The 22,367-nt window shown below is 40.7% G+C and overlaps 1 protein-coding gene across 5 annotated transcripts in view; it reads right to left on the bottom strand.

Annotated features, from left to right (window-relative positions):
• Positions 1-22,367, bottom strand: part of glyctk (glycerate kinase) — a 28,473-nt gene that overhangs the window by 5,578 nt on the left and 528 nt on the right. Inside the window, exons 1-4 of one of the 5 annotated variants that reach the window (XM_008105131.3) lie at positions 22,096-22,231; positions 10,519-11,193; positions 9,574-9,725; positions 3,117-3,292 (exon numbers count right to left, since the gene is read on the bottom strand). In XM_008105131.3, the coding sequence (XP_008103338.2) occupies positions 3,117-3,292; positions 9,574-9,725; positions 10,519-10,907 (717 nt within the window). In that variant the 5' untranslated portion in view covers positions 10,908-11,193; positions 22,096-22,231. Of the gene's footprint in view, positions 1-3,116; positions 3,293-9,573; positions 9,726-10,518; positions 20,254-21,995; positions 22,232-22,367 lie in introns of those variants that run through there. The other 4 variants (XM_008105130.3, XM_062970051.1, XM_008105129.3 and 1 more) reach the window with 4 other exon arrangements.

Genomic DNA, 22,367 nt, shown 5'->3' with positions numbered 1-22,367 from the left:
AAGGCCTTTAAATCATAATATTGTTAGGATGGAGTTCCACAATGTCACCAGAGAACCTTTTGAGGAACCACCACTGGGGCTGGCTCCTGCATAAGTAAGTCAGATTCTTTCACTCACAAAACAGGACACATTCATACCCCAAGGATAGAAACAAACCTTTTCTCCCTATCTTTTATATCTGCATAGACTCACGGGCAGAGAGACATAAAACCTGACCCTTACCAGCAATGTCCTCCACTGACAGGGAACAGATTTTGCTAAATGGGATGACTGGTAAGGAGAACTGAAATCCTTTTCCTCTCCCTGAGTAATCCTGTTAGAAAACTGAAGCATGATAGGGGAAGTACCCTTTGTGATTCTGGCAGGAATATGGAAGGCATGAAGGGGCCCATCTTTATGTATGCTATCCTAGAAGAGCTGGAATCAAACCTATAAGAGATATAGTAGTCATGGGCGATTTCAATTATCCCGATATCTGCTGGAAAACAAACTCAGCCAAGAGTACAAAGTCCAACAAATTCCTCACTTGCCTTGCAGATAATTTTATGGTCCAGAAGGTAGAAGAGGCAACAAGGGGATCAGCAACTCTTGATCTAATCTTAACAAATGTGGAAGACCTGATCAATACAGTTGAAGTGGTTGGATCCTTAGGGGCAAGTGACCATGTGCTCCTGCAGTTTGCAATACAAAGGAATGCTGAAACTAAGACAAGTCAAACACGCATTCTGGACTTTAAGAGAGCTGACTTCCAAAAAATGAAGGAATTACTGAGCGGCATTCCATGGACGCCGATATTAAAAAACAAGGGAGTTAAGGATGGATGGGAGTTTTTCAAAAGTGAAATACTCAAGGCGCAAATGCAAACAGTGCCAACAAAGAAGAAAAATAAGACAAGTGCAAAGAAGCCAGAATGGATGTCCAAAGAACTTCTAACTGAGCTAAAGCTCAAAAGTGACATGCACAAGAAGTGGAAAAGGGGAGAAATCACCAAAGAAGAATTCAAACGTATAGCCAACTCCTGTAGGGAAAAGGTTCGCAAGGCTAAAGCGCAAAATGAGCTCAGGCTTGCCAGGGACATAAAAAACAACAAAAAAGGTTTTTTTGCTTATGTTGGTAGAAAAAGGAGGAAAAAGGAGGCGATAGGGCCACTGCAAGGAGTAGATGGGGTGATGGTGACAGGGGATAGGGAAAAGGCAGAACTGCTTAATGCCTTCTTTGCCTCGGTCTTCTCACAAAAAGAAAGCCATCTTCAACCCCAGCAACATGGAATGGACGAAGGATTGGGGGAAATCCAACCCCAAATAGGGAAACAAGTTGTCCAGGAACACCTGGCCACTCTAAACGAATTCAAGTCCCCAGGGCCAGATCAGCTACATCCAAGAGTATTGAAGGAACTAGCGGAAGTTATTTCAGAACCACTGGCAATCATCTTCGAGAGTTCTTGGAGAACAGGAGAAGTCCCAGCAGATTGGAGGAGGGCGAATGTGGTCCCTATCTTCAAGAAGGGAAAAAAGAACGACCCAAACAATTACCGTCCGGTCAGCCTCACATCAATACCAGGCAAGATTCTGGAAAAGATCATTAAGGAAGTGGTCTGCAAACACTTAGAAACAAATGCGGTCATTGCTAATAGTCAACACGGATTTACCAAAAACAAGTCATGCCAGACTAATCTGATCTCTTTTTTCGATAGAGTTACGAGTTGGGTCGATACAGGGAATGCCGTGGATGTAGCATATCTAGATTTCAGTAAGGCCTTCGACAAAGTCCCCCACGACCTTCTGGCAAACAAACTAGTAAAATGTGGGCTAGACAAAACTACGGTTAGGTGGATCTGTAATTGGCTAAGCGAACGAACCCAAAGGGTGCTCACCAATGCGTCGTCTTCATCATGGAAAGAAGTGACAAGTGGAGTGCCGCAGGGCTCCGTCCTGGGCCCGGTTCTGTTCAACATCTTTATTAACGACTTAGACGAAGGTTAGAAGGCACGATCATCAAGTTTGCAGATGACACCAAACTCGGAGGGATAGCTAACACTCCAGAAGACAGGAGCAGAATTCAAAACGATCTTGACAGACTAGAGAGATGGGCCGAAACTAACAAAATGAAGTTCAACAGGGACAAATGCAAGATACTTCACTTCGGCAGAAAAAATGGAAATCAAAGATACAGAATGGGGGACGCCTGGCTTGACAGCAGTGTGTGCGAAAAAGATCTTGGAGTCCTCGTGGACAACAAGTTAAACATGAGCCTACAATGTGATGCGGCAGCTAAAAAAGCCAATGGGATTTTGGCCTGCATCAATAGGGGAATAACGTCTAGATCCAGGGAAGTCATGCTCCCCCTCTATTCTGCCTTGGTCAGACCACACCTGGAATACTGTGTCCAGTTTTGGGCACCGCAGATGAAGGGAGATGCTGACAAGCTGGAAAGCGTCCAGAGGAGGGCAACTAAAATGATTAAGGGTCTGGAGAACAAGCCCTATGAGGAGAGGCTTAAAGAGCTGGGCATGTTTAGCCTGCAGAAGAGAAGGCTGAGAGGAGACATGATAGCCATGTACAAATATGTGAGGGGAAGTCATAGGGAGGAGGGAGCAAGCTTATTTTCTGCTGCCCTGCAGACTAGGACACGGAACAATGGCTTCAAACTACAGGAAAGGAGATTCCACCTGAACATCAGGAAGAACTTCCTCACTGTGAGGGCTGTTCGGCAGTGGAACTCTCTCCCCCGGGCCGTGGTGGAGGCTCCTTCTTTGGAGGCTTTTAAGCAGAGGCTGGATGGCCATCTGTCGGGGGTGCTTTGAATGCGATTTCCTGCTTCTTAGCGGGGGGTTGGACTAGATGGCCCTTGAGGTCTCTTCCAACTCTACTATTCTATGATTCTATGAAACTTGGAACCCAATTAGCCGTTTTTTGATCTACTAGCTTACAATATCTTGTGTTGTTTCAATTAACCAAAAGACCAGGTGTCTTATGCCTCTCTCAAACATATCAACCAGGTTTGCCTTCACAGACATTGAGAATGATTAGATCTGTCCCTCCCTTCTTGCATCACAACATATTTTCCACTTCATCTATTAAAACTTTCACAAAAGGACTGGAAAAACATAGCCTCACCTGGGCAGGATAGGCAGACCGGGCCAGTCCTCCACCTTTCAACAAGGAAAGAGTCTTTCGAAGAGTATTGAGCTCTTGAATGGTTGCTCCTTTTGAAGCCAACAGCCTGGTGATGGTAGCCTTCTCTTCAAGAGTGACTGGAGGGATAGGTGCAGGTAAAAGTGCAGACCCACCTCCTAAAACACCAGAGAACATAAAATAGCAAGTGTGTATTTGCAGCTACAAGGATAATAATGTTGACTGTAAGGGGGAAAAAATCCAAAGAACTTTTTGAGGCTAACAAGAACAGCACCAGAGTCTCTGTGCGCTCCATTGAAACACACAAAGCAAAGATGTCAGAAAAGCATATAGGGGAAATGGAGAACAAATGTACCACTCAGCAGGGGGACTTTACACTGAAGGAAAAGAAATCCATATAATCTTAAACTGGGACTTGATTTTCTAAGGAATTGTTCCTTCCAGTCAAAATTAAGGCTTACCAGTTTTGCTCCTATCAATGTGATTTGTTTGACCCATCACTTAAATTTGTCTCTTACTGTTAAATGCCATCAAGTTGACTTGGACTTGTGACAACCTTATGAATGAGAGACTGCCAACAGCCCTGACAATATAAAAGCATATTGAAGAACTCACTGCTCTCTTCCTACAAAGGAGCCTGGGTAGAGAGAGATTTGAGTTTTCAAAGTGATTTTTCTTATTTTCACACAGAGAACCACACTGTATTATCATTTTAAAACCCCTTTGTTCCTCCTGGTGAGCTCAGGACAAGAGGCTGTGGGGTCCTGATGAGTCTAACTGGATAGTCTGCCCAGACCCATCCTCCATACCATCTCAAGAAAAAAATGTAAACTGTGTGACTAACATTGTCACTTTCTCCCCATTTTAACAGCTGTCTCTGTGTGATTATAAAATTTTAATTTGAAAACTTGCACAAAATGTCTCATAGTTCTGTGACATTGTCCAATGATATAGACATGTTAGGCTGGAATATCATTATGCAAAGGGTTCTTGTAGCACTTTAGAGATTGAGAGAATGAAAGTGGTAGCATGATCTTCAATAAACTAATGACCTCATCAGATGGTATGACTTTCGGTGACATGTGCTGCTTCCTCTACAGTAGTGGTTCTCAACCCGGGATCTCCAGATATTTTTGGCCTTCGACTCCCAGAAACCCTAACAGCTAGTAAACTGGCTGGGATTTCTGGGAGTTGTAGACCAAAAACATCTAGGGGCCCCAGGTTGAGAACCACTGCTCTACAGTTTTATGACAGAGCCTGCTGGCTCCCATCCCACAATTATGAACTACTTCCGGCAGGACTCAGTTGTAAAACTGTAGAGGAGGCAGTACATGCCACTGCTATGCCAACACAGGAGGACTCCCAAGTTCAACTGCCATCAATGGGGGGAAGCCGGGCAGCAAACACTTCCCCCATGGAATGGGGCAACAAGTGAGTCGGGTGTTGCGGGGCATGGGGCGACGGGTTCCCCACACACTAAGCTGGGCACCACTGGATTCAACATAATGTGTGGTGATTCCAATGGCCCGTCTGATGAGGTAATTTGTCTACTTTCTCAGATGCATCTGATTTTGAGATTGTTTCATCTTAATGAGCGTATTAATAGCGTATCTTAATAGCATATTGTTATTGCTTGTTATTTATACTGTTTTAATTGTTTTTAATTTGCTTTTTGTTTTGTATTGTTATATTGTGTGTTGAGGCCTTGGCCTTTGTAAGCCGCATCGAGTCCTTCGGGAGATGCTAGCGGGGTACAAATAAAGTTTAATAATAATAATAATAATAATAATAATAATAATAATAATAATAATGAGGTCACTGCCACAACATACATTTTTACAGGGCATGATTCCTTCTCACAACTCAACCACTAGTGTCAATTATACAAAAGAAACACCAAAGAGAGACGGTTAAAGCTAATATTTCTCTGTTTCCCTGACAAAGAAAGCAGATTCAATTCTATTATTTTTATTTCCATATATGAATTACTAGAATGACAACTGGAAACTTTTTCACACTAAGCCCTTGAATGAGAAAGTCACATGCAGACTCACTCTGAATCAATTAGGCTTTTCCTCTCTCAAATACACTGACTCACAGTATCTCAGTACAACTCTGAGCCTGTTAAAACACAGCCCAAAAGCATAAACAACTAATCTAGAAAGGGACTGAGCAGATCTTGCTTTTTAAAGTGTACTGAAAGAATGTAGATAAAAAGTAGAATATCAGACAATCTGCTTTGTACTATGAGGTGGGAAAGGAGATTGAAAAACATATAGTCCAAAAGATAGAGGGCTATCCACAACAAATCATGATTACAGATATCTGATCCAAGGAGAAATGTGAGTGTAGAGAAAGAGAATGGAAGAAAAAGAAGAGAAAATGAATAAGAAATGAAATTATTGCTCTGGGGGAGAAGGAGTAGGCATAGGCATAGAAGTTGGAAATTAATGGAAGAAGAAAATAAGAGATGCTAATCTTGGTATAACAAAGGGAGAGCTGACAGAAGTCAGGGATCAAAAAAGCCCAGCAACGAAGAACAAAGGGGCAGGGGTGATCTTGGTAAGTGAACAAAAAGAAGCTTTAGATAAAAGGATATTGGTAAGAAATTTAAAATTTACAGCAATGATAGTGTTGTTTGGAAAATGATTTTACAAATCTAAATTATTGTTTACTTGGGGGTTGCAAATATGGTTATGCCTACTGAACCACTGTCTCCAGTCATATGAGCAAAGTACATGCATTTGGGGGAAATGGGAGCAAGGCAATGAAATACTGTATACCCTAGATATCATGCAAAACAAATTGGAAGGAAAGAATGTCCTGTTGCAGGAGGAAGTCCCAGAAAAGAATAGCTAAATTTTGGAGATGGGTTTTTAAAGCAGAATCTGGAGTGCTTTGAATGTGTGTTCCAACATGGCATGGGGTTGGATGTGATGGCCTTTGGGATTACTTCAAATTCTTCAATTCTATGATAGTCATCCAACAAATCTAGATGGCACCAGGTTGGGGAAGCTTTGGAAAAAGAGACAGGAGAAGAGCACACACAAAGATTTTGGACTTCTCTCTGTTTTATTGGCCTTATTCGTAATAAGCAACTCTTAAAAGAAAGCAAATACCATTTGAAGCAAAATGCAGAAATGAAATGAAGTGCAACTAAAAGCTTATGACAAGTGCCACAGATGGATGAGAAAGAGAGGATAAATGAGGGAAAGAAAAATAGCTCAAGCACCAGACATATTTGCAGCTTGAGCAATGGATGTGTGATCACAACTAACCAGATGACCGCAGAGAGAAATGATCAAGAGAGTTTGTGAAAAGATTAGAGGTCAACTCTGCTCCAGGGTCAGCTCAAAAGCAACCATTAAATGATAAATGCTCTGAGCTTTGAGACACTGAATCTGCAAAAGGCAACAAACCAGAAAAACAATGAAATAGGTGCAACATTTCATCAATCACTAGGAGTGCAGCCAAGTGAGAACAATAGTCAAGTAAGGAATTGTCTCGTAATGGAGTCCTTAAACTGGCCTGGAATAGGAGAACAGGGAATGGCATCCTCCTAGGGGTTAGAAAACTTTTCAAGATAAATATAGCCAAAGGTGAGAGCCAGCATGGTCTAGTGGTTTTACCATTGGACTAGAGACTTCATTACACAAACTCACTGTCCCATTGCAGTTGTGCTCCCATTGTGACTGGACACATATTGTGATAAGGACCTTCAATATAGCACCTCTCTTTCATCTGACAATAGTGGCCCCCCCAATTGTATATCCACAAACCTGCCTTCCTGCACTACTGCTCTTCCTTAGCATTTTTATTTCAACTTCCAAACAATTTGGCAATCCCAGCTTTGAAAAACAAACAAAATCAGGCAAATATAACTATAAAATATAAAATAAATAGAAAACATAGCTTTGGAATAGTGAGTAGGAGAAGAAAGAGGGAGAATCTTGCTCCCTGACACCACTTTACTGCCATCATGCTAGCAAAGAAGCAGAAGGAACCCATTGAACCGACAGAAATGTTGAGGGACCAGGGCAACTGATGAGGCTGGGATTGGGTTCTACCCATCAATAGTGAGAGACAAGAAAGTAACGGGAAGGAGGCATATCAGCAGCAAGATGCATGGTGCTGTGCAATATTGATCACCAGCAAAGGTGTCCAGTTGCAATGTTGGTTTGCTAGCCCTGTGCAATAAAGTCCTGAGTCTCTGGAAAACTGAGCTTGAATCCTCGCTTGGCCAGTGAAACCCACTGGAGGACTTGGGGCAAGTCACATTCTCTTAGTCTCAGATGGAGACAAAAGTAAACCTCCTCTGAACAAATCTCACCAAGAAAGTCTCATGACATGTCCACCTTAGGGTCACTATAAGCTGTAAACAATGTGAAGGCACACAACAACAACAAAAGTAGCCAAGGGCCTCAAGAAAGAACCTGGATAAAGTGGCAGAAAGCTCCCTTCTTTAGGAAGAGTATTTGGACTCCTTGAAGTTGACTTAAGAGAACAATTTATATCAACCATAATTTTGGGAAATACAGGTTTTTTAAAAAATAGAGCTTTTAAAATGTGCTAATTTGTTTTTAGACTGCTTTTTTAACACCTAAGTTATATGTTTTAAATTATTATTGGTGTTGTTAATGGTTAAATTCAGTTTTAGTGTTGTGGTGTTTTGAATTTCATTTTAAAACTGTACAGTATTCATTGTAATTTGTAGGAGGCCTTGAGTCCTAGTTTTGGGTATAAACAAAGATTATGACAGCAACAAATCTAATAATTATAATATACAGCAATAATCTGTCTTCAAGTTAACTATAGCAACACTGAGGTACAGGTGCACACACACAAACATTCTACCCATGATATAGATCCATGTACTTCTCCAGCTATCACTTTTTCTGTGCTCCCTGTCCAGGTTTTGATTGAATTGCTCTGGTTGAGCCTCCATACATCCAAAAACAACAACAACAAAAAACAAAACAAAATAAAACAGATAGTCTTAGTTGTTGGCAGTTGGCTCCCAGATCTCCAACTTCTTTTTGCGACTGAGCTGAAAAAGTTTATGGCACAGAAAGTGTGTTTCACTGTGAACAGTTATAAAAATAACAAAAATGGAATGGGAAGAGAACGTGTGAAAGCATCTAGCATTTTTTTTAAATGCATGAAAGGTCCCCATACACTGTGACAGACATCAATATTTAAAATATATGACTCAGTGGTACCATGTGTCATAGCCATGTGCCAATTAGGCCGAAATGCAGTCCGAAGTACATGGCCTCTTGCTCTACTTTCCTTTGTCCCTGTCAAAACTCTTTCCTACTCATTTTTATACCATATACCAGATTTGTTTCAAGTATTTTGAGGCAATACAGCTCTGGTCTGCCTATGGCACCAGTGACATTATGGGCATATGAAAATATATGAAATTTTTAAAAAGCCACAGGCATTCTGCTTCAATGTTACTTGACCAAAGAATTTCATTATTCATATGCCACAAACAAAACTATAGTGAACACCCATTTCAATTCCCTTCCACCTATTCAGAGCAAACTGCAGAAAAATTTCTAAAATTATGCTCTTCACAATTCCATATCCTACACCTTCCCGAGCATTTGGAATAGCATGACATTTCTGTTTTCTGATTCAGGACTGCCATCCTCTGGAGAAAGCATGCCTTGCTGTTTCAAAAGTCTCGCAAGTGGTCAGAGAAACAAAAGCAAGCAGAGTGCTTTGTGAAACTACAAACACTGCAGCAGAATAATAGATATTTAGCTTGATTACAAAGTAAGATTCACAGATCTAAGACTAGTGACTACGAGAAAAAGCAAAGTAGGAGGGAGGAAAGTCTGACTCAGAGAAAATGACTTCCTAATATGGTAATGCTTCTTTCACCAAGTTTATTCAACAATTGGATACAAAGATATTCGTATTCCACATTATTGTTCCTCTCATTCCAGCAGATATCACAATTTACTAAGGGTTTGCAAGGGCAGGTCTCCATAGGCAGACAACAGGAGACATACAGGGCTATAGAGACATATAAAACAAGCAGCAAAACCATTAGCATATGTACATATGGTGGAAACACCTTTTTTGAAGGTATTCAGACAGAGGCTGGATGGGATACTTTTATGGTGCATAACAGAGAGTTGGACTAGATGGCCCATGTGGTCTCTTCCAATTCTATTATTCTATGATTCAATATCTTGTGAAGCTGCCTTAAAAATGAAAAATATTCTGAACCTCTTCACACGTCCGTTCTGCTATCTTTGCAGCCAACAAACTGACTGAGCTTGTGTTATGAGGCATTTTAAAGCAGTGGCTTCTTCTATATGGAAGCAAAGAATAACTAAGACCAGAAAAGAGAACAGAAGACTGGGACAATGTGCATGAAAGAAAGCAGATTATTTGGGGAAAGTGAGTTTTTCCATCATGTAATCACCTGAGATCAGCACCAGGAGAAGGTCCTCTGTGGTTAGGCTCTCGGCCAAATCCCGGATGGCACTCGCTGCCTTCAAAGCATCTCTGTCAGGAAGATTGTGCTTAGCTCCTTCCATAACTAGAATGTGGCTCTGGGGCTTCAGCAACATCTCTCTACACAATAAAAAAAGAACAAGTTACTTTCTCAACTATGCTGACCCTACCACCAAATGCATCTACATATGAAGATTCGCAGGACAACAACTTGTAATTTGGATCCCTTCTAACTGCTTAATGAGAAGAAATATGATCCAATTACTGGGGGTGATCAGACACAATGAGGGACCACATGAATATCGTATCACTTATGAATGACAGCATGGCCCATTTCCTGTTGGACAAGGCCAAAATCATTCACACAAGACTTAGGACATGTGCTCATAATTAAAATAAAACAACCCATAATCATTCTGTCTGCAGGATGACATGGTTTCTAAGCACTTCAGCCAAATCATGCTGCTATTTTGGATCCATCAAAGCTCACTGTTCCCTGGCAGACCTCTGTACTCTGTGAACCCCTATGTAGCAAGATTGCAAACTGTCCAGAACCTCTTACCTATTAAACCAGAAAAAGACTGAAACAAGCTTGCAGGTTGTTAGGTTACTCCACAGTAGATTGTATAAGAAATGTGCCCTTAGAATAATTCTTGACCTAAATTATGAAAAAAGGACTTATCTCCAAAAGACTTAAAATTAGTAATTTGCATTTACTACTTCCAACTGCTTACACAATTATCACTAAAAACAGTGGTGCAGACACTTTTGAATGGAAAAGCCTGGCTTCCACAACACAAGATGAAAATGAGAATTTGGCTACATCAAATTGAAAAAGAGATTCATGGGGGGGGGCACCGGAGAATACCTCTGGGCCTATTTTTGTCTGTAAGAAGGTCCATTGCTTCCTTACCTCATTCCTCGGTGCTGCATAGTTTCTTGGATGCCATGTGGAACACTAATCACTCCCCGAACAAGGTGGTCCCCAAGGATGTCCTCTGCTGCAGCTGCCATGCCCAGTACAGCCTTCCCAAAGCCAACCAAATACAGGTTCCTCCTCAGTTCAAAAGACTGATCGCGCACCAGTAATCTGGGACAACCACTTTTTGTGTCTAGCACCAGCACTCGTTTCAACATGGGTCCTGGGAGGACAGTTCCAATAGCACTGCGGAAGAAATGCAGCCCATGTTCCCTGAGCGTCATATTGAGAGATGTCCCACTGGTAGGGTGAGAAGCGGACCGCAAGCAGACTGTGCCAGCTAAAGGCAAATTCCTGAAGCGTGAAACCACAGCCTGAGTCATTAGCCAGTCTTTGCATGCAGCCTGTGACAAAGGGTGGGCAAAATAAGTATTGTGAACTAAATGCCAGGATAAATGAGTAAAATGGAGAGATATACGGGTTTTCTTCAATCCCACTGTGCTTGCTTTACTGAAAACCCAGTTTTCTCACCTGCCTCCAACAATGCTCACTGATCTCCTAGAAAAGTCCAAAGGTCTTCTTGTCCAGCTGATCAGATGAATCAAATTAGGATGTTAATGATCTACAGACTGAAGCTGCCTTGGAAATCACCTGCCTTCAACTAAGGAGCTAGACAAAATGAGAAATCTCAGGTTATGCAAAATAATTTTCAGAAACACGCTGTATGTCAAACTGCTCCACACCCTAAGTCATTTAAAAGCAGACGAACATTATCCCAATTTTGGATTGTGAGACACCAAGTATCCCCAAATTCCAGTTTTCTCTCAGGCCAAGATTTCAAAATAAGCAGCCCCTGTGATTTGCTAGAAGGTTGAAAGGAAAAACATAATTGGGGATAAAATGGCTGGATTGTGTAAGCATAGGAGAAAGATGTCAACAAAGGACTGAATTGTTCTTGCGCAGATTCTATTCCATCAGGTTTCTTACTATGACCTACCTCTGTCCATAGGTGCAGCAAGTTCCAAAACTTCTGTTTCTTTTTTTTCTTTTTTTCTTTTTTTGGTGGGTAAACAATTTATTAATGATATGTTACATAACAAAACAGAAAATTATAGCAGATAAAGTCAAATAACAATCCTTTAGAAATGCACATGCATATCTACATTAGTCAATCACCCAGTTAATTCTAACGTTAAGTACATATTATTATCTGTAATTCAAAACATTTAGAATTGCTCTTTCTACATGTTATCCACTATTTTCAATCTAGATTTCTACTCATTTTTAAAAAAATAAATATAAGAATTCACCCTAACATTCAAACAAAGACATACAAACGTGTTACACACAACAGACCCTGCACGCACCTAAACCCCTATCCCACACAAAATAAAACCCCTTCCCCACCCGTGCACCGTTCACCATGACTTCCAACCCTGAAGCACTATGAAGCCTTTAAGCCAATTTATCTATCCTTGTTAATAGTAACCCTAAATTCCTAATGGAACTCTTCTATATTACTGACTCTCTATTCAGATATGCTATGGCCAACTTCCATGTTTCTAAAAAGTCCTCATTACTTTTGTTCCTCCTATTATTGGTAAGTTTGGCCATTAGCATATATTACTGCATTCTTTCCCTCCAATCCTTTTTAGTTAAAACCTTTTTCTCCTTTCCAGTCTTTGGCTATGGTCAATCTTGCTGCGGCAAAGCTATATTGGTATATTTCTTGGTCCTTCTGGTTATTGTTTTCTCTATGTAAACCTATTAGACACAATCCTGGGCTTTTAAAAATCTTATTATGTAGCATTTTATTTGTCTCTTTAATTACCTTGTTCCAAAATGCCTTACGGTTGAACATGTCCACCACATATGGATGAAAGTCCCTTTCTGTTTCCTACAATGTTGCTGGGGTGATGTAACATCTATAAAACATTTTATATTGATTCTCCCTAATTGATCCAGATATTGTGAATTTGAATTCTTTGTTCCATGGGTACTCCCAGCTATCCAAATCTATTGGCCTACCTAGGTCCTTGGCCCAGGATATCATTACTGTCTTGACTGTGTTGTCCTCCATATTGTAACTTAATATGTATTTGTATAATCTGGAGATTAACCCTTTGTTTCCCTTTTCCCATATTCTTTCCAGTTCTGATTTTTTAGTTGCAAAACCTACCCTCATATCTTTTTTATATCTTTCATGCAATTGGTGATATGAAAACCAATCATTAATCTCTAATTCTTCCTGCCCTTTTAATTTCCACTCTTCATTTTCTCTAATAAGGTATTCTTTACATGTTCTTGTTTCTACGCTTAAGTCTGGTCTTGTAACTGCTTCTAGTGGCCTCAGCCAAAGGGGAGTTTTTGGTTCAAAACCTTTCCTGTATTTTTTCCAAATGTCTAATAATCCCCCTCTAATTATATGTTTATTAAAGTATTTATTTAATTTGTCTCCATTATACCACACATATGTGTGCCAGCCAAATCTTAATTCATATCCTTCCAAATCTAACAGGGTCTTATTTTCTAATTTTATCCATTCCTTCATCCAGGACAGCGCTGCAGCCTCATAATAGGTCCTTAGATTGGGTAAGCTTAGCTCCCCTCTTTCTTTATCGTCAATTAAATTTCGGTATGCTATCTTTGCACTTTTTCCTGCCCAAATAAAATTTGTAATCTCTCTTTTCCATTTCTCAAAAAAAAATATTCCTTTAATAATGGGTATATTTTGAAACAGGAATAGCATTTTGGGGAGTACCATCATCTTTATTACTGCAATTCTGCCCATCTATGTTAGTGGGATTGTTTGCCATCTAGTAAGATCTTTTTTAATGTCTTCCCATGTTTTAACATAATTATCCTGGAATAAATTGATATTTTTGTTTGTGACCCATATATCTAGATATTTTACTTTCGGAATCACCTCACAGTCTACTGCGGCCTCCAGTTTCTTAGAGCTTTTAGCATCTGTATTTTTTTTACTAAAAACTTAGATTTTTTCTTGTTTATAATGAATCCTGATGTGTCACCATATCTTTGAATAATGTCCAATACTTTTTAATACTTTGTAGTGGGTTAGTTAGGATACAGACTATATCGTCTGCGTAAGCCCTAATTTTTAGTTCTTGGCCACTGATCTTTAAACCAGTAATTTCCTTCTCTTCACTTATTCTGACATTTAAGATTTCCAGACCCATAATAAGTAATAGTGGGGACAACCAGCAGCCTTGTCTGGTCCCTTTTTGTATGTCAATGTCATCTGACAGTTGACCATTGATGTTTAACCTTGCTCTTTGATTAGTGTATATAGCCCCTACTGCCCTTTTGAATTGGTGGCCAACTTCAAATTTTTCTAGCACTTTTTCCAAATAATCCCATCTGACATGGTCAAAGGCTTTTTCTGCATCAATAAAGAACAATGCCAAATCTCTATTTGGGTCTTTTCCTGCTACTTCCAGGGTGTTCAATATTAGTCTGATGTTTTGATTTACTTGTCTTCCTGGGATAAACCCCACCTGATCTTTATGAATGATCTGTGCTAGAGCTTGCTTAATTCTATTTGCCAATATAGTGGCAAATATTTTGTAATCGCAGTACAGCAATGATATCATTGCAAAACTTCCGTTTCTGAGTGAAAATGAAGTGACATAAATGTACAGTCTACCATTATACTTTATTGTTTTATGCCGTCAAACTGGTAGAGAAGGCTAAATACCTTGTAAAACAACAACTCCCAGGATTGCAGCATTGGGTCATGGCAGTTTAAGTGTTGTAAAACTAAATTAATTCTACAGTATAGAAGTGCCTCAAGAAGCTTCTTGGAGTTCATTGTGGCTTACTTTTATGCAAGGAGGCAAAAAAATCATAAGGATGCATCTATGCTGTCAAATTAATAAAGTTTGATGGCAGTTTATCTGCTATGGCTTAATACTTTGGCATCCTGGGAGTAGTAGAGTTACAAAGCCTTCTTATGCCAAATAGTCAAATAAAAGTGATTTTCCCCTCTCCTTGCTCCTTTTTTAAGGCTTTCTCTCACATACACAGAAGAAATGAGGAGGGGACAGGAAGTGGAGGAAAATGCCTTCTAGCCATTTTCAGGGTCTGAGATTTTTAAAAAGGGGGAAAGAGGCAGAGAATGAGAAAAAGGCTCAAACCAGGACTTTCAGTTTCTTTCTTTCCCAAGGTGTGCATCATCTTCATCTCCCCCAATATAAAATAGATGTCTAAAATTTAACAACCTCCTCCTCAACTTGGTTTCTGTGGGTTTTCAGAAAAAGCGCGAGGAGAGGGAGGCTTGGTGAGAATAGTCTTTCTCACACTTCACCCAACTTCCCTCCTCCTAGCTCCAACCCAGAAACTGAGCCCAGGGTAGAAGAGAGTCAAGGAGACACACCTACAGACTACAATCACCACACTAATGTGTCACGGCACAGTTAGGAAAGCTCTGCCCTAAGGACAAAACAGAACTCTTAAAGCTTCCCAAAATATTATCTGCCAGTTTCAAAAATTAAGAGCCAATTTCCTTCATTGCTGGCCAGATTCAAATTTCAATTTAGTGCTATGCATCATCTGCCCTGCGTGCGCCATACCACCAGTACCCTGGTATTACTGTACTCATCAATTTACAAGGATGCAGGTATGTGTGTGTGCATGTGTACTTTCAGTAATACTGCAGAGCAGCATCTCTTTTTCCTAGATTGGCTGCTGCCTTTCTGTCTGAACAAAATTACAATTCCTAGGAATTCAAACTCTTTGTAAACTATACACTGAATTCACTTTTGGGGTGTCTATCTGGAATAGAATAAATGCCTCTTTTGGCAATAACTATGGCCACCCAAGAAACAAGTAAAGTTATCTTGTTTTTCTATTTGTTCATTTTAAACTCTGAAGGCATTGTTTAGAAAGTGGTCCAGAAGCCCTCATTAATCTTTGCAGAGATCTGCTGAGAACTGCTTTTGCTCTGGCAGGATTGCTCAGGGACTGTGAAGGGCTTAGATTAATCTCCTTTAAATGAAAACTTCATAAGATGCCATTAATGAATACTGGCCCTAATCTGCATATTAATTTCAATAAATCATCATGATATGTTCTTCCAAAGGTTTGTTGTGACTATGGCTCGTGCTCCAATATGTAAGGATGAAGATGGTTCCTAACTCCTAGCTAAATCCACTTGATGTAGAATAAAGAGGCATTTAAAATAACTATGAATCAGCGCATAAGCATTATCTACATTACGATGTACAAAATGTAATATTAACCAACAGTATTCAATGTACCTGTATTAGGAGATTTAAATAATCCATTAAAAACAGGGTTTTAGTCAACTTCAAAAGCAGATTTGGGAACACCAGCAGTTATTGATTTTTTAAAAATCTTTTATTTCCTTTGATCTACATTACTAAAATGCATTTAAATCATACTACATTCCTGACACATATGATTTCCTGAGAGAATGATCTGATGGGTAGTGAAGTGGCAGGTGTCATTGGTCCTATAACTTCAATTGGCCTAACATCCTACAGAAATAGATATCCATGGGATTGGCAGGGAACCCTTTTCTATGCAAACATTGAGCATTTTGGCCAGAAGTGACAGCTGTGGATAGAATCAGGGCCCAAAATGCCAATACCGTATTCAGTCAATATCCCACATCAACTTTTCTTGGTTTTCCCAGTCTTGTCAGTCCCACTTCCTTTTATATTTCCTGGTTGGTGTGGGAATTGCCGTATTTACCCTTAGTTGAGTATAGTCTTCTATGCAGTGTGTAGCTTTTTTTTTCTTTTGCTTCTGATGCTGTTTTATTTTTATTGTACGTATGTAAATGCAGACTTTATAGAATAAAAGGACATGAAAGAAAAATTGAACTGAAATGTCTGAAACTGCAGGAAACCTCTTTAGTTTTGTAACTTCATTAGGAATGGGTAAACCCAATAAAAATATACAATTCATATTAACAAAACAAAGAAAATTATTTTATGTCTTCTAGTCTTTGATAGTAGCAAGCAAATATAAAACATTCATATTCATACAAGAAAAGGAGGAAAGGATACCAAGATCAAGAATTGCAACATGTTTCTGTTATAGAGCTTTTAGAAATAATTTTGGGGAACAAAATATATGGATACCTTGTTGCAAACATGGTATTCATCACTCTAAAAAATCAATAATCTAAGATTTTACATTATTTTTTCTGTGGAAAAAATAGGCTCTAATCTTTGAGAAGTAATCTTTGAAAAAAAAAGAACCTGTAGAGAAACTGCAACAGGAAATAGTTAAACAAAAAAACCCACCAAAAACTATTCCCTATGGCTTAAATAGACACGTTTTGCATTTCAATATATATGTTAAGCAATTTACCTAGGTGGTAATGCTTGTATCATCCCCCAACTGTTTGTAAGTGGATGCTGATTATGCAGGTTTCACTGTCTGTACTTTTCACATTACCATTCCAATAGCCCTACTGATTACATCCCCCACCCACTAAAATTCATCTAGATGTTGAACTATATCTCTTGTTAACATAAATGTTGCTTTTTTAAAAGATGCTGAGACTACTGAAACTGTTTTAATTTTTCTCACTGGCAAACTAAGTTTAAAAAATCAAACGATGAATCATTGCAAATGCTTAATGGCACACAATTAGTATTCTGGAGTTTTAAGTAAACAAATTAACGGTAAGACACATAAAGATTCAAGTAGTTCCACAATGAACTATGAATGTGATATAAAAAACAAAACAACTATGTGGTCTAAATGTTTTTAAGATTGCTGGTAACAGAAGAAAGATTCATGGTTATATCAATTACTCAAGGGATTATCTGCAGAAAAAAGTTGTAAAACTGAGTTGCTGCGAGTTTTTCAGGCTGTATGGCCATGTTCCAGTAGCATTCTCTCCTAATGTTTTGCCTGGCTTCAGAGGTTCTGTTGGCAGTGAGGGAAGTGGAGCATATATATACCTGTGGAATGTCCAGGGTGGGAAAAAGACCCTTTTCTATTTAAAGAAAGTGTGAATGTTGTAATTAGTAAGCTTAAATTAGCATTTGAGTAGCCATGAAGTTTACAAAGTCAATCAGTGCAGGTATCTGCATAGAAGTAGCCTGGCCTTTGTTGTCTAGAGGCATCCTCTGCTTGAGAGGTATCAACTAGCCCTTGATTTTGCTTATTGTTTGGAGTTCTCCTGTTTTTGGGTGGTGTTCATTATTTACTGTCTTGATTCTGGCATTTTTTAATACTGGTAACCAGATTTTCATTTCCTTGGTTTTCTCTTTTCTGTTGAATTTGTCCACGTGCTTGCAGATTTCAATGGCTTCTCTGAGTAGTCTGAAATAATGGTTGTCAGAGTGGTCCAGAATTTCTGTGTTCTCAAATAATATTGTGTCCAGGTTGGTTTATCACATGCTCTGCTATAGTTGACTTCTCTGGTTGAAAGCCTTTGACAATACAAAGTTGTAAAAGTAAACACTTTATGTTAAATTTATTGAAATAATGTGGGCGTATATAAAATAATAATGATGAAGGCATACCTAAGAAAGATATCAGTTAATGGTGTTAATAAAATGTACAATAAATACTTGAGATGGTATACATATTAACAACTCCTTATATGGGCTTCCATAAAGATTGGCCTAGTTAGATTTAAACAGTATATTTTGAGTATGAATAACTGAAGGTATAATTCAGTTCTCTGACTTTTGCTTCTGGGTGACTTCAACATACCACTGGAGGCCAGTTTGTCAGGTGCATGGTATCCATGACAAACATGGGCTTATCCTAATTGGTTTCTGGACCTACACATTCAGCAGGTCATTCCCTTGATACGGTTTTCAGCTGAGAACACGTGGATCAGTGGCAGAGGTGATCAATACCACCAACTTGTCATGGACAGATCACTTTCTGGTCAGGGCTAGTATCACAGCCACAACCTATCCCTGCAGAGGAAAAGGACCTATTAAATTGCCCGCCCTCAAAAGCTAATGAATCCTTTGAGGCCACAGAGGGTTTTGTAGTTGGCATCTCCTGTTGAATTCCTGGTCGAGAAATGGAATAAAAAATTAACCAGAGTTATTGACACAATTGCTCCTGAATGTACTCTCTGAACGGTTACAAATCAGGCTCCCAGATATACAGAGACCCTCAGGGAAATGAAATGGGAAGGATGATGATGCACAGATGGTGGACAACTCGACTTTTATGTGACAACCCAAGATACAGAGGTCTTACTATCAGCTTTGGATGTGCCCCTTCCTAAAATTTGAGGACCTAAGATGGTAATGCACACAGTGGTAACTTCAAGGTTGGATTCCCACAATGTGCTTTACCTCTGTACCAAGTTCGGAAACTCAAATTAGTTCAAAATGCAACAGCCAGATTGGTCACAGGAATATAGACTTGAGAATATTACATCTATATGAAAGTCACTCCACTGACTGCCAATTATTTTCCTGGGCAAAGTCCAAAGTGGTAACTTTGCCTTTTTAAAGCCCCACATGGTTATCACCTTCTCCCATACTATCTGCCCTTTAGGACACCAAAGTCGTCTTGGGGGCGAGGGGAATCTACTCCAGCCCACCAGAACTTGGCTGGTGACTGTCACCCAGAATACCTCTTCATCAACCGTTCAAAGACTGTGGGATGACCTACCAGAAACACTTTAACAACTACATCAGCTGTCAGAATTTAAGAGACAATTGAAGACCCATCTCTTTCTGTAGGCCTACCCCAATCAATTTTAAGTTGTGAATTTTAATCTGCATTTCATGAGCGGATTTTAACTTGTTTTTTTAAACTCTGTATATCTCGTTGTATGTCTTTTAATAGTGTTTCATCTCTAGTTTTAATTATGTTGTATCCCATGTCAAGCTGAAAGGAATAGGCAAGTAATATATTCACTATCATCATCATTTAGAGCTGGCAGAGAACTTTCCTATTAGTATGTTTTTAAATGAAAGCTTTGATGTATGTTTTTAAATGAAAGCTTTGGTGTCGGCGGTGGCCGGGAGGGCTTTCGCACAACTCAAACTTGTACGCCAACTGCGACCATACGTCGTGAAGTCTGACTTGACCACGGTGGTCCATGCCCTAGTTACCTCTAGATTGGACTACTGTAATGCGCTCTACGTGGGGCTTCCCTTGAAAACGGCTCGGAAATTACAACTGGTCCAACGCTCGGCTGCCAGATTAATAACGGGGGCGAGTTACAGGGAGAGATCTACTCCCCTGTTTAAGGAGCTCCACTGGCTACCGTTCATTTTCCGATCCCAATTCAAGGTGCAGACCATCATATATAAAGCCCTAAACGGTTTGGGACCCACCTACCTTCGTGACCGTATCTCCTACCATAAACCTGCCCGATCTCTTCGATCGTCAGGGGAGGCCCTCCTGTCGCCACTGCCTTTATCCCAGACCCGCCTTGTAGGAACAAGGGAGAGGGCCTTTTCCGCTGTGGCCCCCCGTTTGTGGAACTCATTGCCCATTGAAATCAGGCAAGCCCCCACTCTTTTAGACTTTAGGAAAGATCTAAAAACATGGCTCTTCCGATGTGCTTTCGGAGAGTAACTGTTACACACTTTTTTGTTACTCCCCCCATCATCTATCCTCCAGACTGTTTGCTATTTTATGTCTCTGCTCCCCGTGGTTTTATTCTTATCTTTTTCTCACCCCAGGTTTTAACTGAGTGTTCATGCGGCCCGCCCTGTTATATTGCTTTTTTGATTTTGTGTTGTACTGTACATATGGACTAGAAACAGGAAGTGAGAGAAATCTGTCCTGCAGAAGGGAAATTCATTCCTGCGAGTTATCATGGGGAAAAGGTGCCTTCACTGAAGCTTTTGCACCAACCCTTTTTTCCACAAATTCAGCTTAAGAAGAAACCTACAGAACCTATCTTGTTCGTAACTTGAGGACTGCCTGTACTGTACCCCGTGACCTCTGCATCTGTGGAACAACTATAACTGCTTTCACTTATTTAACTACTGTACTCAATATTTGCATTGTTCATCATATTAGCAATAATAGTAATATGGTTCATTGAGACCTGCAGTTTCACATATCTACACAAAGCCAAGGATTTGGGCTTCGTATTGTATTTTATTATAGAATACATATAACTGAAAATTGCGAGTAGAGAAGCGGACAATGGTCACGGATACAGGCTTCTAATCAAACTTCACAAGAATCATATGTCCTATAGCTCAGAATCATCTAGCCCAGGTATGGGCAAACTTTGGCCCTCTGGGTGTTTTGGACTTAAACTCCCACAATTCCTACCGTCTGTTAGGGGCTAGCCTGGGCTAGCCCAACAGAGATGGCATAGAACAAACCTAGAGCCTTCTATAGGCCGCCCTGAGTCCCCCTCAGGGAGAAGCGCGGGGTAGAAATATCGGAAATAAATAAATAATAAATAAATCTGTGATGCCCCTGAGTTATATAGGCCTCTCTTAATTCTGAGCAGCCCCCAGGGAGGCATTTCCTGACACTTGTATTAACACGAAACAGAGCAGGAAGACACTGGCACCAGAGCGATAGTTTTTGAGCCTCCTGTCTCCACTATCCTGATCATAGAATCAGCGTTGGAAGAGACCTCGTGGGCCATCCAGTCCAACCCCCTGCCAAGAAGCAAGGAAATCGCATTCAAAGCACCCCTGACAGATGGCCATCCAGCCTCTGCTTAAAACCCTCCAAAGAAGCCTCCACTACATTCTGGGGCAGAGATTTCCACTGCTGAACAGCTCTCACAGGAAGTTCTTTCTAATATTCAGGTGGAATCTCCTTTCCTGTAGCTTGAAGCCATCACTCCACGTCCTAGTCTCCAGGGCAGCAGAAAACAAGCTTTCTTCCTCCTCCCTATGATTTCCCCTCACATGGTTATCATGTCTCCTATCAGCCTTCTCTTCTAAAGGCAAAACATGTATAGTTATTTAAGCCGCTCTTCATAGGGTTTGTTCTCCAGACCTTGGTCATTATAATCGCCTTCCCCTGGACACATTCCAGCTTGTCAACATCTCCCTTTAATTGCGATGCCCAGAATTGGACACTGTATTCCAGGTGTGGTCTGACCAAGGCAGAATAGAGGGGTAGCATGACTTCCCTGGATCTAGACACTAGACTCCTATTTATGCAGGCCAAAATCCCATTGGCTTTTTTTAGCGTCCTTGATCCAAGCCACACAAAGTGCTCCTAAACTTGGCAAGCTAAGTTTCTGCACTTCAAGGGTCGTTGATAGCAACGACCTTTCCTTAACATCCACAGTTGCTTCCTTGGCTGCTCAGGATGGTGATGGATTTCACGGGGTCGCCAGAATGTGACGCAAGAAAAACGTTCAGCGGCAGCGGCCCGACCGTTAAAAGCAGCAAGCCAGCGCGCGCGCTTTCGAGCACGAAAGGGCCCCGGATGGATAAAAGGCCAACCGAGAGAGAGCGCGCGCACACAGGCCTTCCCAACGTCACGTTGCAATATAACCCTCTCAATACCAGAGTGCACCGCGTCCCCTTCGCTCCCAGAGCCTCGTTCGCTCGTCTGTGTGTGTCTTCGCCAACCGCTGCCTACTCTTCCCCTTCGCCTCAGACTCACCCTCGCCTCCCGGCATGCACCGCGACGCCGCTTAGGCTCTTTTCTCCTCCCCGATTCCCCCACAATTCCTTGCGCGCACGTCCCCCTCCTCCTCTTTCCTCCCCTGGAGCCGCAAAATGGCGGACACAATGAACGGGAACCTCCGCCTCTTTTTCTCCTTCCCCGCCGCCTCGGCTTGAGCGGAGGGCGCGGTGAGTGAAGAAGCTTCCCAGGCTTCCGTCGCGGTCTCTTCTTTCCCCCGCGGGGACAGGCTCGACCCAGGCGCGCCGCCT

This window comes from Anolis carolinensis, chromosome 2 (assembly GCF_035594765.1).
Source record: "Anolis carolinensis isolate JA03-04 chromosome 2, rAnoCar3.1.pri, whole genome shotgun sequence".
Lineage (NCBI taxonomy): Eukaryota > Metazoa > Chordata > Lepidosauria > Squamata > Dactyloidae > Anolis > Anolis carolinensis.
This window is presented reverse-complemented; position numbering and strand designations above follow the sequence as displayed.